Genomic DNA, 18,902 nt, shown 5'->3' on the forward strand with positions numbered 1-18,902 from the left:
GATCAGAGTCAGAGCATGCAGGAAGTAGCCAATCAGTAGTATCTGAAAATGAGACCTTTATTCAGTAACCGCTCATTTGACATTAAAATCAGTTTTTCATACAGTACAGTGCAAAAAATACCTTAGCATTCAGGCTTGAGGGCAGTCGAGAAGTAAATACAATCATTATCATTATTATTATTAACGTTCTCTGACGAGAAGGACGGCTAGTTTGAGGATCTGACCAATCAGAGCACAGTATGTGACTAACATGATTAGAACATTAAAGGCCACTGACAGACTGGACAGAGTTCATGTTCTCACGTTAATGTTTGTAAACACACGCGCACCTCTGTACAAACACACACACACAGCATATAAACAGCATACAAACAGTAATTTCAAAATGCATTGCAGGTCAAATGTAATGCGGACAGTATAAAATAAGTTAATTCAGACTGTTTCTTTTAGCGAATGTGTACATTGTTATCTTCATCGTCAGCAGTAAGTAAACATCGATTACAACAGATATATTGATGATGGCAGCGAGAGGACAAAACACTTCAGCATCACTCGACGTCGAAACCCGGGCTCTTTGTTGGCACGTTTGTGTCCATACAGGTGGAGGGAGGGGCTACTGCCCTTCCCTGACTGGCTTATTGGCTGTGACGGGCGGAGGGGGCGCCCGCCGTACAGCCTGGGAGAAACAGGCTACTGGCTGTGCTTCTTCTTTTTTTTTTTTTTAAAAAACACAAAGGAGATGCGAACGGAGAGAGATGAGGGTGATAAGGCAGAGAGGAGGAGCTGAGCTCATTGTAGGAGATTCAACATATCTAGAAGACAAAGATCTTGTCTCTCTGGACTGTGTCGAGGTCGTCATCCATGGTCAGGAGGACCTGGGGTGGAACAGAAGAGGTGAGGTGTTAGTACACTAACAACTTCCTGTTTGCAGAGTCCAATTACAATGATTTATACAAAGGGCTGCACCATCTGTACTCCCACTCGGCCATATACACACCACTCGCTGAAGACACATTTAGATTCCATATAATAATACTGCATTTGTTCTGTATACACACATTTATAGATCCATATCAGTGTGTATGACCTACAGTAGATGACTGTCCCAGTCCCAGCTCCCAGTTTGGAGAAGCAGACAGGATTACAGGGCACAGAAGCTTAGCAATACAACCTACTGCTGTGGATGACGAGGTAAAATTACTGTTTCTGTCAATGGAGTCTGGTAGCTGTGGATGAGGGCAGCACAAAATGTATTTTAGCCTCCTAAAAAAGGGCCACTTTAACAATTATATCATTTTAAGTTTACTCTGTATTTACATTATTTTACAGCTTTACTTTGTCGTCAGACAGCCTGTTGCAGGAGGAAACTGAAGCTGTTATAACAACCCCTTCAAAGCTCCCAGACTCCACTGACAGACATAGTAATTTTACCGGAGCTGCTGTTAAGCAAATTTACAACTCAATACAAAGAGATTTTTTCAATTTGAGTGTCCTTTAAACATGTATGCTGTGTGTCTAAATGAACTAAAACACACATGTACAAAACATAATCATACCAGGAAGGATCCAAACATGGCGATGGAGGAGAGGAAATGCCAAATGTCGTGGTCGTCAAAGAATGAAAGCAAGATACAGTCCCTGTTGTGCTCACGGGACTCTGCTGGAGTTTTCTGTGGCGGAAGAGAGAAACACGCACCGTAAACTTGAGTATTTTGAGGAATACGAAGCCAATGTGCGACTCTCAGTTCACGTGTGTGAGTTACTGACCTGCCAGGTGCTGAGACCCTGGAAGAAGAAATAGAGTGCAAAGCCCCACACCACGGCTGTGAACAGAACACACACCAACGCCAGACACTGGATTCTCTCACCACTCCGCAACTAAAACACGCAAAAAAGAGCTTTAGATAAACAGAACATTTCTGCTCTTCTTTTTTAATCTGAGCGCTACATAAAAACAAGGACACATGCAAACACACACCTTCATAATGATGTAAAAGGCAAAGTAGAGCAGCAGGTTGCAGATGGCGATGGCCAGCAGGTAGGAGGCAAAGTCGTTGGGTCTCTCTATGAGGCCGTAGGCAGCTCTACGGAGAGGGAGCAGAAGAGAGAGACTCAAAGATGATGTTGTTCTGTCCTTCACTGTGAATTTAAATGTTTACAGTCTCTACTTAGCATCAAGTAAAAGAAGAAACACGTGGCGTTTACTTACAGCGACCAGTTGACTATGTTTCCCATGACGAGCAGAACCATACGGTCCTGTCAGACATAGGAGGAGAGATGACTTATGAGCAGGTAATCTGAACTCAGTAATTGTTATTCTGTACCAACTAGTGTTCAAGAAGACGGTGAAAACTAGATAGGTAAGCTCTTAAATACTATGATTCCTTTGAGCTCAGAATGATGGCAGGAATACTGCTTCTTTACACCATGAACGCACTCATATTAATGCAGCAGCCGCTGGTTATTACTCACAATGTACATGGGTCCGCTGCACTGTCGGATGCAATCTGTGTAGATGACGTACACCATCCTGCGCAGGATCCCCGAGTCTGACGCAGATATTAAGACAAATGTTAGCTGCAGTCAGTGTCCACATTGGCCACAAAAGACCACCACTATAACAATAAACCATCATGATTCCAGGGGCTAAAGAGTTCATGTTTGTGGCTGTGATCTTACCCAGCCTCCACCGGCCCATGTAATAGAGCTGTGTGCTGAGGAGCATAGTGGCCAGGATGTGGATCACTGAGAAAACGATCCAGAACACTGTGTTTCCTTTCCCAAATACCTGCAAAGAAATGTCTGTGTGTTATCTTTGCGTGTACTAAACATCACCCGTCACCAAGGCCTCGTCTACCTTGTGGTGTGTGTATGTGTATGTGTGTGTACTGACCACTCCCAGCACTGAGAAGAAGATGACCGCAGCCAGGCAGGCGTAGGCGGTGTAAGCACTTGCATTGATGTCTGGGTGTCTCTTCTGATACAGCTTCAACATACACAATCCAGCAATCATGTACATGAAGGAGGTGTCTGCAAAGACAGAAACAAAGATTACAACCAACACATCTATCTTAGATAGATAGATAGATAGATAGATAGATAGATAGATAGATAAGTCAGAAACTTGCATTAACAGTTGTGCTGCAACACTTTGTGTCAGGTGTAAGATAGGGCCCAAGCAGTCTTACCAAACTGGAAGTTGGTGTAGTTTGGACAGACATGGTAGCAGGCACTGAGCAAGCCCTCCATCATCAGAGCAGTTCCCATGGCATAATAGAGACCAAAGTGCTTTGGGATACCACACTCCTGCGGGGTGGGAGAGAGGACAGTTGAATGAATAATAGCAATTAAGTTCAATAAATAATACATTTGACTCTATATTCCAAATGTACAGTATCTCTCTGGATATGCACTCTCTCTTTAATATTTCCTGTTTCTGATTTATTTATGCAATAAGCCGCCTGAGGCTGCTGTTTACCAAGATCATTAACAATCATTATTCACTCTAGGAACTGAGCTGAACACCATCTTCACTGGGTGACACACAGATTGCTAGCTAATGTATCTGTGTCTCACAGTGTCTCTGCTGTACATCAGTCTTTGTGCATGTGCCTTACCAGCGCGTTGAGATCGTTGCGGACCAGGGCTCGGTTGTGGACGATATCTCTTTTGAGGACGATAAGCAAGAAGAGGAGTCCTAGCAGCACGTAACCGAGGTTACTGAGGATGTTGTTGAACGCGCTGTGTGTGTGACAAACACTTAAGAGTCAGTCATGACAATACCTGAAACACAGGTATGTGGTAGCCATACTGTAGTTACCTAAACACACACGTGCTAACAACGTACCTCAGAGCTCCCAGAGGATGAGCACACAGGAAGTTGTAGAAGCAGATGTCCTGGTTTCCTGTCACATTAACCACCTGCAGAACAGAGAGTCAGTTGAACAGCCATCTTTTTAATCATATCATATATATATCACAGTTCATGTCTCATCAGCGTACCGTCTGATAGGTGATGACCAGCTGGACAACTGGCAGCGCATAGAACACAGCGATAGTAGCAATGTTCCTGCAGAGAAGACAATTATTGGACTTATTCATGATTACAAAGATAAATAAGTCTTTGTTGTTGTATCACAGTGATTGATTCTACTCCTCAATTTCTCTCAGCGTCCTCACCAGAAGTAGATTTGGTATTTCTTGCTGAGGACCCTCTTGTCTTTACGGGCCAGGTCTGACACACATAAAAATTTCTGTAACAAGAAGACATTATTACTGAGTATCAAGTAAAGCAGGCAACTGCAGGAAATGGTGACATTTCAACAGCATGTAAAAAACCACAATAAACGCCTTGTGGTTGTATGCCTCCACCAACCAGTCAACACTCGTTTTAAAGTCATGACAGTAGACAACGCTTCAAATATAGATGTTGCTGAAGTTCTGAAACATGGATGCTTCACACACATCTTCAACCCGGCAGTGCAGAAGATCTAAACAATCAGCACAGTTTCAAGGTGGACAACAAAGATTAGAGACACAAATTTAGTATCTGTGCAAATATCTCCCCTTCTGTTCTGGAGTTATAGCACTGAAACATAGCCAAAAAGTGTTCTGGCAGAACATTACATATATATTATATACTAAATTTTGGATGTAAAATTGCACCATTTTATCCCATAAGACATTTATGTGAAATTTTGTCAGAATAGGGCTGGGCGATATAAAGACCATGTATGATATATCGACATATTTTCTTGCAGGATATAAATTTAGACAACACCATTCATATCAATATAGAGTCAAGTTGCGCCTCTCACACTCTTCTCACAGCTCCGCCCCACTCACTCACTCACTCACTCACTCACTCACTCACTCACTCACTCACTCACTCACTCACTCACTCACTCACTCACTCGTTCTCCATCAACACTCAGAGAGACTCAGAGCTGCTCCTCTGTTTAATCTGTCTGTTCATTAGTCTACAGTAAGACATCAGTCTATATGTTGCACGTGCTACGCCACATCAGTCTGTGAGATGAATGAAATTACCGCAGCACACGTGCAATCCAACACTGCGCTGCTAGTTTGTGTGTGAGGTGGATCATAGCACATCCCTGTTCTTCTTGGTAGTTGTACTCTACTGTGTGACATGGAAACAGTGCCTGGATGCAGGCAACAGATGTGTTTTAAAAATGCAGCAACAACACAGACGTTTCATATATATAAGACGTATATATCGCAGACAGTTTCATGCTCCTTCTCTCCCTTTGCCTGTCTGTTGATGCTCTGTGCATGAATAAGATTAACAGCCTAAATAAATAAATATATTTAAGTCATTTTCTAGCACTAGATTCATTTGAGAGGCCAACAGATGGAAAATGACTTATTAACTCCCCCCACAAAGATTTTTAATTGTTCCAAACTACAGCAGATTTAGTTCTATTTGATAACTATGATAACTTGATAACTTTTCATTTATATGTTGTGAAACTGTATATTTTCTAACAAGGGGAAAAACCCTGTCTGTGCATTTTATTGCTATCACAGTCTGTTTTTACAAACTGCTTGTGACATCTCAAATGTGGCTTTAACTTGCGAATGAAATCATGTAGCTCATTTCGTAGAAAATACCGAGATATATATTGTGTATCGCCAGTCAGCCTGTAAATACTGAGATATGAATTTTTGTCCATATGGCCCAGCCCTATGTCATAATAAGCATATGAATTCTTGAGCTAAGGCCAAAAATGTGTTCTTGGAGGTCACAGTGACAGTTCATCGTTGAGATCAAGTGAACATTTGTGCAAAAAGTCCCTCGAGACATTCTTGAGATATTGCATTCACGAGAATGAGATCAATGGATAGACAGGCTTGCGGATGCATGGACAACCTGTCACCAGCGCTAAGACATAAAAACAAGTGCTGTGTACTGAGACAGAGAGACAGAGGCGTACCTTGGTGCGGACGATGTTTTTGTCTGAGTTGATGTCATCCAGTGTGTCGTAGTCGTCCTCCTCCACAGAGCTCAGAGACTCCTGCCTGCTTCGCCCCACACTGTCCAATGATCGCTCTGATGGAGGGAGGAAGAGGAGGAGGTCATGGAAGAACAAAGGAAAGAGGCTTTTTAATTCACTGGAGGGACAGTCTAATCACGTAGACGGACGTCTGGATTTAAAGGATTTTCTTTAAATGACACTAAGGTGTTCAAACACATCACACCTCCTAGAATTTCTTTGCGATTTTAAACATTTAAAAACAGAAATATTAGAATGATTGTGGGCACTTTGATTGTTGCTTTAATATCAATATCGTTTTGCTGTTCATTCCAATTAAGTCCAATTAGGAATCTGGCCACTTCCTGGCATCAACATCTAAGTCTCACTGATGATCCCCACATGCTGATTGGTTTGGTGCAACCCTGAACTGATTCAAACAATTATGCGGCAGCATGTCACCGATGCGGATGGCTATGTGGTGCAGGTGATTGAGGATTGTGCGACGTTTGAAAGGCTCCTGTCCTGATGAACAGAGAAGACACACAGAAAACCAGTGAGGGACCAGAGCTGCTCGCAGGATGCTCGCTGCAAGCCGGGCTGTGGAGACATACTGCAAAGTGACAGCGGTGGATCACAAGAAAATGCGCGCTTCCAATAAGCTCGTCCATACCCATGTATCCATAGTTGTTGTCAGTGGATGTGGCACTGTCAGTGACGGCCTCTGAGCTGAGAGTGCTGCCGTTGTCAGCTGGTGCAAAAGAGAAGGACAGAAGGTTATTTAATTTAATCTGCACACAAAGAAAGACATAAGAAGAACAGAACTGTCCAAAACTCACCAAAGGAGCCATATTCATATGGTGAGGCTGGAGTTTTGCCTGTGGAGACATGCACACACTCACAGTGAGTACAGGTTAACAAAATGCACACAGAGATGCACCACTACAACCAATACCTGTTAGTATCTTATCACTGCACACTGAAACACCACTGCAGCTGAACTGTTAGTACATGAACACAGCAAGATGAGGGAGGTAACAACTAGGGCTGCACGGTATGAGGTACTGAACAAACTAAACTGAAAACAAAACTAAAAAAAAAAAAAGTGTGCGATATTGCTGTCTTTTGCAATGTGGTTATCGCACAAGTTGACATCCCAATGACAATTTAATGAAAAGTTTAAAAAGTATCGTGCAGCCCTAGCAAACATACATGCAGGGATCCATTTTCTTCAGGTTCAAAACGTGTGGATAATATAGCTGAAATTAGGGCTGGGCAATATATCGAAAACATATTTATATACAGCATAGTATCATGATATTTTGTGTAGTGATATTGTATCAAAACTACCGTCCGGCTCTTAGAGAGCAAAGTCCATCACTGACTCGATGTGCAAAGATCTGCGTCTATACAGTGTTGTTGAAAATGAAGGCTTTTGTTGCATGTTAAGCACATTCTGTCACCTACAAACTCCTCCTCCTCGCCTAGAAAGCTCGCCATGACCTCACCCCACGGTAACTATCGGACCTCCTCACTGATTACACCCCCTCACGGAACCTGCGGTCTGCTGACTTGGGTCTCCTCAACGTCCCTCACATCAGTAGGCGAACATTCGGGGATAGAGCCTTCAGTGTGGCAGCCCCAACCTTCTGGAGCTCTCCCCATGGAGATTCGCCAGGCGCCAACACTGGACATTCCTAAATCTGCACTGAAAAGACACCTGTTCACCCTGGCTTTTGGTTGCTAGATTGTTATTTTTGTTGTTGTAAAGCGTCCTTGGGTCTCTTGAAAGGCTCTATATAAGTCTAAGTTATTATTATTATTTATTATGTAACTCCGTCCTGACATTTCTACACCAACACAGCCGTACCCAAGCTCTACAGAGAAGTGAAGCATAGAGCTGATGAATCTTTTAGTACAGAAGGAAGGGTGGCGTTAACCTGTGACACCCGGACTTCAAGGTCAGTGGATTCATATGTGACTATAACGGCACGCTATCTCAGAGGACTGGAGACTGCTGTCTCATGTTCACTGCAGACCTCCTGCAAAATGCAGTACAAGAATGGGGATTATGTGTGAGGGTGTTAAAATCAGCCCACAGTTCAGTCTGTCAGGTTTATGCAGCATTTCTGACAGGTGTTATGATGGTGTTGGTCAGTCTGTCTGCTTTGCATCACCTTTTCATGCAATAAAAATGATATAAGTCAGATGACCTGACTGTAAACTTGATCTTATGAGATAAAATTGATGTTGACAAAGTTTTTCTTTGGGGAAATAATTTGCAGTTGGATATCACAATATATTGTTTGGCAATACTCAACATATCGCAATATAGCAAAAAAAAATATTGTGATTTAAGTATCATGATAATACCGTATCGTGAGTCCTGTTTATTATCAAAAATCCCATTGTGTAAATATTTTCGTCGTCATCATCAACACCACAATATTGTCACAACATCAATAGATTTTCTGAATTGATTTTCTCCATATGGCCCAGCCCTATCTGAGCGAATGGTGGTGAGGAATGGTGCAGAAGGTGGTTTCTTGTGAAGAGTGGTGACTGCTGCAGTGAGAGTGAATTGTTTGAAAACTGCAAGTGTCCTGCAGTTTCCAAATCAAATCATGTGAGCACACACTGCAGCGAACAGACAGACACACACACATTGAGAGGCAGTCTTGAGCTGAAGAACCACATCAGCAGAGCACATATTTATCTCAAAGATTATCTACATTATGGTTTCATGAAACTTCTATTTCATGCTTTGGTTTGTCTACTGTGTCCTTAGCATTACTGACTATAACATGTTTCTTCAGCCAACAAACAATATAGCTGTGAGGAGAAGTAGGAGGGCACCACTGTGACAGATACAGGAACAATACCAGGAGAGTAGCAGCGCTTTGTGCTAAGCGGTACCTAACAAGTAACCAGGTGAGTCACATGTGTCTGTGTCTCTATGATGCAAGCCATTAAAGCTTCACCAGTCTTGAAAAAGTACCACATTTATGTTACGACACACTCACATGAAGCACTACGGACAATCACATCTCCTTATTGTCCTTTCTATGAATGTAGTGAGAGTTACAGAATGTGAGGTGGTGAATGCAGAGCATCTGCAAACGAGCAACACTATATGAAAGAGGGCAGTAAGTGCAAGATAGGAGTAACAGTGTCGTTATACCATCTCCGTTCTTCCCAAGCAGGGAGGCTGTACCACACATTAGCATGAGGGAGAGAGAGTGAAAGACATACATTAAGTACACACATACATGTTAAATTCTACATTAAAAAAGCTTAAGAGTTAATTATTATACTGCATGTTAAGTGTAGCTAAACATTGAATATACAGAATATTATGGCATGTAGTCTACAGTACGGGTTCACAACTTGAAGAAGATGGTACGCTCCACACACCCTCTAACGAGCCCCTAATGGGCCAGTCCATCATAGCTAGTTGCTGGGTTACCTGTCTCAGCAGGCGACATGTCAGCAGGAATCTGAAACACCTCTCTCCTTTTTATCCTGCAGAAACAGGAGACATGCTAATTAAGATCATTTGTATTCAGTGCAGCGCTGTTGTTGTGGTAGTGCAGCTGTGTAGTTGTCACAGTCTTCGATTAGACATCCAAACCTCTGAGTTGAACTTGGACCAATAAAAAGTTTGAACATCATGAACTTGCAATAGTTTTAAGAAACAGTTCACCCCAAAATCAAAAATATTTTTTTTTGTAGTGCTATTTATCAATCTGGTGTGAGTTTCTGAGTGTTCGAGATATCGGCTATGGAGATGTCTGTCTTCTCTCCAATGTAATGGACCCAGTCGGCGCTCGGATTGTGGTGCTTAAAGCACCAAAAAAAAAAAGGCAGTTTCATGTCGGAGCATTCCTTTTTAACCTCTTTACACCTGCCAATGGTATCACCGCAAAGAAGGAAGCGTGCATCTACTCATGGGCAAAAAGCTCGTGCTTGTGACAGCGTGAGATGTAAACATTAGTGGCGTCCTCCTCAGCTGAGCTGTAACACTAGCTAGCTCAGTGGTGCTAGGTGTGCTAGCTGTAGATGCACACAGTGATACAATTGGTGGGTGAAGTGCGGTAGAAAGAAAACAGTTACTACGTGAAACTGCTCACAACAAGGTCTGTGGATTACCTTGGCTTCGAACACCACAATCTAAGTGCCATCTAATTCCATTATATTGGAGAGCAGGCAGACATATCTACACTTTAAAAAACAATCGAGACTGATAAATAACACGACAGGTGTGAAGAAATTGGATTTTAGGGTGAACTGTCCCTTTAATGAAATCATCTCTGTGGCCTTATCTACTGTAATAAGGATTGTGTGTGGCTACAGATACAGGGGAGGATACTGTGTGAGCATTACTACAAAGGTTTCACAGATACAAAATATCTCAGCAGTGAAACAAGCTTGTGTATATAAAGTTGATGTGGTAACTAACTGTTTTGCGGGCAGAAAAAAGTGCTATATCTTACCGCTTGTTCTCCAGACAGGCCATGAGGAAGGTGAGCAGGTAGAAGGAGAGGAAGATACCCAGACAGAACAGCATGCCCATCACATACACCTCCGCTGTGGAGTGTGAAGACAGCAACACTGTCAGCCTATTGACACGGATTATTCGGTACAGATTATACATCAGTCTGAACAGTTCACATTTGTAAACATGTGACTTACAGTTGATAGCTGGAGTGACCATCACATCGATGACTTTGCTGCGGTTGCCGGCGTCAATCAGTTCATCGGGACGGAGCGGGTAGAAGCGCAGCGGACCGCCACAGGCCTCGTCCTCTGTTTTTACCACGATCACCACATAGAAACTGTTGCTGGGGAAATCTTTTCTCTAAGTGACAGAAAGGGATAGTAGACGATACAATATGTGGTGAGGAGGAGTCTATACTGTATGCTATGCCACAAAGGTTCCAAATCATGCTCGTGGGCATGTGTCAAACCCTACCTGCACAGTGATTGCGCCTTTTTTGGTCATAGTCTGGTACATCCCAATGAAGGCCACATTGTTGTCAAGGTCATAGACTGGGCACTGAAAATAAAGAGCGAGGCGAGAGCAAAAATGAATGATAAATATGAAGGATTACAAGTTTAAAATCAAGAGGGAACAAGAGGACTATATAAAAAGAACACAGTGATAGCAAGCATTAAACAATAAAGGATTAAAAAAAAGGTATAAAATCTCAATTTTAATCCTCTCAGATCATCATACAGTTGACAATGGTTGCTTTTTACTGCACTGACACTCTTGCAATGAACGTAATTATGCCCTCATGTGGCCCAGTGGGGTTACTGCATGCTGACCGCAACGCCGGGGGTGACTTAAGGACAGCAGCTGTCTGGTTTGAAGAAATAGGGAGGAGGAGGAAGCATACCTGGATGTCCTGGATGGACATAACGGAGCAGGGAAAGGTCATGTCTGAGTTGACCTTGACGATCACAGTGTCCACCCCATCTGGGAAGACATACTTGAAGTACTGAGAGAAAGGGCAACAGAAAGAAGAGGAAGAAAGATAAGGATCTAGGAAGGGAGTCATTCGGGGGGAATAGGATAAGAAAACACAGGCCAGGCATGATCATTCCTTTTTCTGTCTTTTTCATGATCTTGTATACTGCTTGTAGGAGGTGTGACGATTTCCACAATGAAACAAAAGAAGATAAATTTAAGTGTTGGGTGACATGAGTGTTGGGTGACATGAGTGTTTACTAGTTTTATCCACTGACTGTATAATAAAGATGGACTACATGACAGCTCCCACAAAGTGAAGCCGAAACATCTCGATGGTCCCCTGGTGGATCGCTGGATCACAGATCACAAACCCTGTACCCTCCATGTTAGCGGATGGGACACGGGCCTAACTAATACTCAAAATACATTTTCTGATGTATACTGAGGTGTTAATTTGGTTATAACATGTTATTTAATAATATAAAAACGAGGTGTGACAACATGATTGACGGTGTGCTTGCAATCAATGACACTGCTCACGACTGACTGGCTCATTTGAGACTGACTGCACTTTGCCTGGAAAGTGGACGAGATCAGGCGGCTGCAGCAGGACGCTGTGACAAAAAACAGCGGTCAAGTCGGGCAGTTTCCTGACAGTTTCAAGCAGCCTTCAGTCCCTACAGGAAGTCACAGAAACACTCACAACCTGTCAGATCTGATGTCCATAATTAAAATGTTATCAGATTCAAATATCACTTTGTTCTCAGTCTTAAATTGCTTTAATTATGACAGAGTGATCTATTAAAATGTCTTACAGGCATTTCAAGCTTTATAAGCATTTCCCATCATGCCTTGGACTTTGCAGTCAGTGGAGAGCGACTGCAGCGCCTGGCTCTAAAAACTAAAAACTACGGCTGCCTCACTCTCGTGAGATTATCGCTGTCTGCTTTTGTACGACGTCAGAGCAAGTCTGGGTGAAGTCGGACACACTTCTAACCAGCTTGCATTGTGCGGCGATTGACGGTGATCGAATCTATGCAGGTATGGCCCCTTGAATGAAGCCAAAACTACGGAGATCGTTACTGCACAGACTCTGGCTCTAAATGATGATGCTCCATTTTTGTACAATGGGAGGAAATGGAGATGTGTCGTTCATCTTTATGTACAGTCGTTGGGTTTTCCAAGATTTGCTACAAAAGATCAACGAGGAAACACAAGTTAGTTCCCTTTTTCCAGTGTTAGAAGCAGAACTGCATAATTGTGTAAAATGTGAAATTCTCTGCATTCTTACTCGTACTTTCCTCAGCTTCTCTCAGATTTCTCATCTACTCTCACTCTGTCTGCTGACTACATGTCTGTGACAAAACATCCTTGTTGTAATGTGGCACTTATTATTGTACTTATCAACGCACCAAGGTTTGGTATCGGGCTGTAATACCTGAGGTTGAGATGGTGACGCGGTGAAGATGAATCGCTTGTCTGTCCTGTAATCAAGGTGAAGATAACAAGTCAGACATACCAGTAACTCAGCTTTTGGTTGCTATAAAACCCAGCTAAGTGGTAAAGGCATTCGTCTGACGTTTCAGGAAGCTACTGCACTTTGCATTTGTGTGATTATGTCAGATATCACTCACTGCAGGGTGAAGCTTTCAACACGGCTGACCCTGAGCTGGTAGTTTGTACCCTGGCTGGACAGAGTAGACACGTCCACAAAGAAGTACTGGGTCTCAGAGGCAGCTCGGGTCGGAGGCTGACACAGTGTCCGGGCCACATGATTGTAAGGGTACTTCCTCTGGTAGCTGGAGAGAGACAGAGAGACAGAAAGACAAAGACTGACAAACTGAGGCAGAAAGGACAGGCGAGCTCAAGTTACCATTTAAAGGGGTTTGTATTTACTGACCAATTATATTGATTTTGTTTCTTTTAAAGCTCTTTTCCATAGCACATAATAAAGATACTTCAAATGCAGCAAGGAATGATTGTATTAAGAAAAGAATCTAAGCAAATAGACAGACTTGTCACAGAATGAACTGCTGTTTGAGAATCAGAATCAGATGGCCTAGCGAGATAGTGTGTCAAAATCAGTAAATACCCCGCTCTAGAAAATGTTGCAATAACTCAAAACATAGAAGTGGATTCTTTTAAAGACTTCATGTGACAGGATCTACATAAAACAGAAGTAACTTCACTCTCAAGACTTTTAAGTAGCTCATTTACAGTAATCTGGGCTCTTCAGATCTGCACTGGGGATCTCAGAGGAGGATGTGAAAGTACAAGGTTCATCAGTGATCTGTTAAAACATGCCTGGCCATGAGACTGCAATGGCAAGACTATGGCGAGGTAATGCTTGCGTTGCACAAACACAGAGAGTACCTTGGAGTGTGGGAGACACAGATCTCAGCCAATGGGCTTATAAACAGCTGAACTTCTAACCTGTTATGAAATCCCACCTGATTAAGTCAGATTACAAAAGCTGTGTGCCCTTTAACCACCGAGATAAAACCAGAGCATAAAGGCTGCAGAAGTTGCGGTTTTCTACCCACAGAGTACGTCAACAGCTGGCCTTAGTGCTTACTCCTCCCAAGAAAGAAATCAAGACTGTAATTCTAGCAGATTGCAACATACAACATATATATTACATCTCCAAACTCGAAGGGCACTCTGAGAGCACGGACATTTGCCAGGACCAATTGTCGAGTCTTCTATGATATGCAAATCTGCACTTTATCTGGATATATTTCAAAAACTGTTAGAATTATGTAAAATATGGTTGTGCCTTGCTGAAGTCTCATCATCTCAGCTGTGCATTTATTATGTACCCTTGAAGTGGACATATTTCACACACTCAACACCTTTGTAAAAACCAGAAAACACTTAACTATTATTCACAAACTGTTTGTACAAATATCAAATGCTTGGACTGAAATACCATTACATGTGTGCATTTTTGTTTCCATAGCCACTCCTTAGTTTAAGAAAAAAGCGTAGCTACAATTGCACCAGTTCTCCCATGAAACTACCGTCCCTGAATGCACCATAATGATGGCTTTCTGTATGACGTTTGACTATGTGTAGGCTACAGAGGATTACTGGTACTGTGAATGTGGACTGTGATATCAAGCCATCGTATGCACAATTAACTATGTTTTGTCACTATTAAACTTTACTACCGTCAACTTTGTTTAAGATGTATGGCCTTTATTCTGCCCTATCTCACAAAAAAATAAGTTGTGCATTAGCTCTGGGATTCAGATCTGCTCCAAAGTGTTTCATGAAAATCTAGCTACTTGTTTTTCAGTAATCCTGCTGACAAACAGACAAACAATCGAACTCCAAACACAACCTTTTTGGCATAAGGTTAGGTTAGGTTTTATTGTCCCTAAGGGGAAATTCTTTTCCACAGCACTGTACTTGTTGGACTCAGCATGAAAAACTGACACACAAACACTGACACCATCAGAACACATCACACTGGCGAGCAGCACACAAAAAGCAATGACATATATACAGCATATAAACATGACACAATCAACGGGGCCTGTTGTTCAGAGCAACTATGGCTGCGGGAATCAGGCTTTCCCGAAGCGAGCCCTTCTGCACCTCAATGGTTTATACCTGCGTCGTGAGGGCAGCAGGGCAAGACGTTCGTTTAGTGGGTGTGTGGAGTCCTGTTCTATTGAGGTTGCGATACGTGTGATGGCCCTGTTATTAAGTTCAGTGAGGTTGGGTGTGGGAAGACCGATGATTTTTGCGGCAGTGGCAGTTATGAGTGTGAGTTTAGTCCGGTTTTCGACAGAGAGCATGGTGGAGAAACAAAGAGACATTCCTGAAATGCAGCACCTCCTAGAAAAAATCTGATCTTGGATCTCAGATCTTAAAATATCTCTCCACCACATCTACAATTAATTCGACAACAAGCACAGCTAGAATTTACATTTTTCCTTCTCTCACTAGTCTGCTATTGATTCGAAGGTTCACACGCAGTTATCTACACCAAACAAGAACATTAGCTTCATTGCATGACCTGAAGTCATAACTGTTTACTATCTACAGGAGGAACAGCCAGACACTCCCCAGTACGAACCTTGAATTATTACTTTATGTACAGTATGCATGTGTGCAGTTGGTTACAAGGACATAGAGGCCTGAGTCACAAGCCAATTCAGTGTTGAGAAGACTTGATCTGGTTGGTTTAGGCACTGTGACAAAATGTCATGACATACTGCTAAATCTGTACCTATGGCTAATGTGTTCCCTTTCCTTACTAATTCTCTGTGGAGGACTGTGCAGATCAGATCGCATTTGAATTCCAGCATCTGGATGAGTAGTTGCTGATTCCAACAAACACAAACCACAGAACATGACTCATTAGGGTATGTTCAGCATTCATCGTGGGCCACTAGGGAAGCTGTATATTCCATAATCATCTTCATATCCTGTTTCTGAATAGGTCTTTGAAGCATATACAGTGGACTAGAAAGTAAGACACATTCTCTATTACACAAAACATCATGCATACTGGGAGAGACTGATCTCAGCCTTGCTCGTAGCATATTACTTGCTGCGACCTCAAGGGATTTTGGCTAATATGCTGTTGCTATGTCAAGCAGAGGGCAATGATGTATTATGCTAGTCATCACAGGTAACAAATTGCTGGATTGAGTTCAGAAGTGTTTCAGAGTGATGTTGTAGGACTGGTGGAAGCTGAGTAGGTGGGTTTAGGAGAGTGAATGACCAAAACACAATCTTTTTCATGCCCCCAGATGAGTTCAGTGTACAGCTAGTGTGTGTAAAGTGGGGATACTCACAGGCCTCTTAGAATGAGAGGGATCTGAAAAGACAACACTGCTTGCTTCTGTCGCACCACAAACAGGATGGGACTTTCAAAACCCTGTGACAACACATCCACAGACACACGCACTCCTTCCGTCTGACACCCAGAGGAAGACAAACAGAGAAAAGATCATATTAAAGTCAATAATACTTGATGTTATAAAGAGGAAAAGCAAATAAACCACCCTGACAATGTAGACTCACCTTATTCCTGGACACCGTGTGATTGAAAGCATAGATGGTCTGGTTTTCACTTGTCACTGTGTCATTATAGATGACATCAAACTCTGCATCTTTCTGAACCACATTTTTGGTCTCCCCAACAGCACCACACCCGCACACAAACTGGGTCAGACACAACCAGAGCAGGGCTGCCGATGCTGGCCAGATCCATCCAGGAGCAGGTCCACAGCTGTTTTTATGTCGAGACTTCCAGCAACTCCTCAACACCATTTTGTCTGACACCGTCTTCCTTTTAAGTGGAACTGATACCCAACGTTATTGTAGCCTGTGCGGCAACACTAATGATGACAACTCCACCCCATTCAGTGAGCTGGCTAGCGAAACTGTGCCACTTCCAGCTAAACCCAACAATAACAGCAGCTGCTAGCGAACGAGCTAAAGAGACAGAGAGGTGTTTACATTAACTTAAAATGTCCTCCTCGTTCTGTTGACACCCGTAATAAAGTCAAAGCTGTCAGCTATGCACACAAAAACACAAGTTCAGAGACAACAAGATGAAAATGATATTCAATTCCGCTTCATTTCAAAGCCTGGAGAGCCGTTAGCTAGCTGTGCTAACGTTAGCATCGTTGGTTAGGACGCAGCTCCATGTTTTGATATCTGAGCTCGAGCGCCGCGGGTCGTGTTAGAAACATATAACAGCACGAGGTGTTTTCAAGTCTGTCCACGGTGAGCAGTTGTCACGGCCTGTGTCCACGGAGCCACGACATTGTGCAAGTGTTTCTCGTGCGGAGGGTCAGTGGAGCTTGAGCGTGTTTACAATGTGAAAAATCTGTGACACTAGCGCCCCCCCTCCGCGCTCTCAGACAGTAAACAAACTGAGAGAGACGTCATTGCGTCGTGACGTCATGTCTCTGTGTGCCCTGTGCAGGGTCTGTTAATTTAATGGGCGGCAATGGTGACTAAATGGTGAAATGAGATGGTGAATTCAACTTTTGTAGATAAGAAGAATTTAATTTGTTGTCAACGAGAATTTAGTAAGATTTGTAAAGTGATTCTTCTACTGTTAATTCAGCTAAAAAAAAACTTTGATAAAAAATTAGGAGAATTAGAAGAATTTTTGAAGCCCTTTCCAAAATGCTTGGAAGAACACCCGCACACAAACTGAGGATCCAAATCCTCTAACAGCAACTTTTGGTATTCAGTGTGAAGACAATATTCCTAAGGTACAGTCAAATGTCAAATTGCATTGTCCATGTCACCCTTTTAGCCAGAAGACATAATACTTGATTGGAAGCAGGCGACCCCCTCTCTGATATTGGGTCAGAGATACATACATTGCAATTTTAGAAGCTAGAAAATATAACGTTTGCTGTACGAGGGCCTAAGGACAGTTTTGATAGTGTATGACAACCTTTAATTACATTTCTGCTTGATCAGCTGTAAGGTTGTAGTACTGTTGGTTCTCAGCATCTGCTGCAGAACTTTAAATCGCAGGCGTGTGTGCACACATACACACACATCGTATATTACTGTTGTTCCCTTATTTATATGGGGGCACATTATTATTCTATACTGAATTTTATGTATTTTATCTGACTGTTTGCTTTCAGGGGGTGGAAAAGAAAAGAAAAAGTTTTTTCATGTATTTTTGTATATGTTTTTCTCAATGTGGAAACAAATAAAGTATAGTATCTATATCCTCCTGACACCCAGTGTCTTCATATGAGGACATTCTGGGTTTGCTGCTCATTATACCTCACTCTAATCCATGTAAAAACAAGACGGCAGCCATTTCATACACAAAAGTGGACATGATGAAAAACCTGATCAAATTTTATGGTCAAAACTTGTTTGTTTATGATTAGTAACATTTGTTGTTTGATATGACAACAAATTTGACCAACTTTAGCAACAGCAACAAGCTAAGGTCTGTTAATTAGGAAGTACTTGTTTGAGGACATTGGGACTTTGGGGTCTCAGGAGGATATAGCACCTTTCATACAAGAAATCCAGCACAAAGTGCTTTACAATAAGGGCAGTATAAGCACTGAGTGCTTCACATGAAAATAGACAGAAAGGACAGCAATTCACGGGCATCGTCTATGAGATATAGCTATGTGTATGCTTTTGTATGTTCTCTAAATGTTCAATTATAAAAAAAAAACTGTAATAAAAAATAGAGATAAAATAAAATAAACTTTTCTTTTATTATATAACTTTTATTTTCAGTTAACAGGAAAATTATGTGGATGTTTTAAATACTTTTATTTGAATTGCAAATTGACTCTTCAAATGGAGGCAAAGCAGACAATAATGGCAGTTCATTATATTTTCCCTAGAGCCCCCTAAAACCAACAAGTACTCCTTTGCTAGTTACTCCCATTACTTGGAGCACGTCCTGACTGCAGTTTTGGTTT

At 42.2% G+C, this 18,902-nt stretch overlaps 1 protein-coding gene across 3 annotated transcripts; it reads right to left on the reverse strand.

The window, feature by feature from the left end:
• Positions 1–36: 36 nt before the first annotated feature.
• On the reverse strand, positions 37–17,338 carry sidt2 (SID1 transmembrane family, member 2). 3 transcript variants are annotated; one of them, XM_049577539.1, is made up of 27 exons: positions 16,504–17,338; positions 16,275–16,396; positions 13,101–13,265; positions 12,905–12,950; positions 11,393–11,494; positions 10,966–11,049; positions 10,686–10,851; positions 10,487–10,580; positions 9,460–9,515; positions 9,175–9,201; positions 6,833–6,871; positions 6,667–6,744; positions 6,456–6,518; positions 5,955–6,070; positions 4,180–4,253; positions 4,003–4,069; positions 3,848–3,921; positions 3,618–3,741; positions 3,189–3,306; positions 2,894–3,030; positions 2,680–2,788; positions 2,473–2,549; positions 2,210–2,256; positions 1,979–2,084; positions 1,768–1,878; positions 1,557–1,670; positions 37–875 (listed from the first exon to the last, which is right to left on the reverse strand). In XM_049577539.1, the coding sequence occupies exons 1-27, from the start codon at positions 16,750–16,752 to the stop codon at positions 813–815; spliced, it is 2,628 nt and encodes an 875-aa protein (XP_049433496.1). In that variant the 5' UTR covers positions 16,753–17,338; the 3' UTR covers positions 37–812. The 3 variants fall into 3 exon arrangements, with proteins under 3 accessions (XP_049433496.1, XP_049433497.1, XP_049433498.1); XM_049577540.1 differs by lacking the exon at positions 9,175–9,201; XM_049577541.1 differs by lacking the exon at positions 6,456–6,518.
• Between the last annotated feature and the right edge of the window lie 1,564 nt (positions 17,339–18,902).

The sequence above is a fragment of the Epinephelus fuscoguttatus genome, linkage group LG5, assembly GCF_011397635.1.
Source record: "Epinephelus fuscoguttatus linkage group LG5, E.fuscoguttatus.final_Chr_v1".
NCBI classification, from domain to species: domain Eukaryota; kingdom Metazoa; phylum Chordata; class Actinopteri; order Perciformes; family Serranidae; genus Epinephelus; species Epinephelus fuscoguttatus.

Excerpts from the sequence above, each read along its gene's own strand:
- sidt2 (XM_049577539.1), bottom strand. The coding sequence starts at position 16,752 with ATGGTGTTGAGGAGTTGCTGGAAGTCTCGACATAAAAACAGCTGTGGA. Across the intron at positions 13,266-16,274 it reads CCTCTCATTCTAAGAGGCCT|CTACCAGAGGAAGTACCCTT; the intron begins GTGAGTATCCCC and ends GTCTCTCTCCAG. Across the intron at positions 10,852-10,965 it reads AAGGCGCAATCACTGTGCAG|AGAAAAGATTTCCCCAGCAA; the intron begins GTAGGGTTTGAC and ends TCTGTCACTTAG.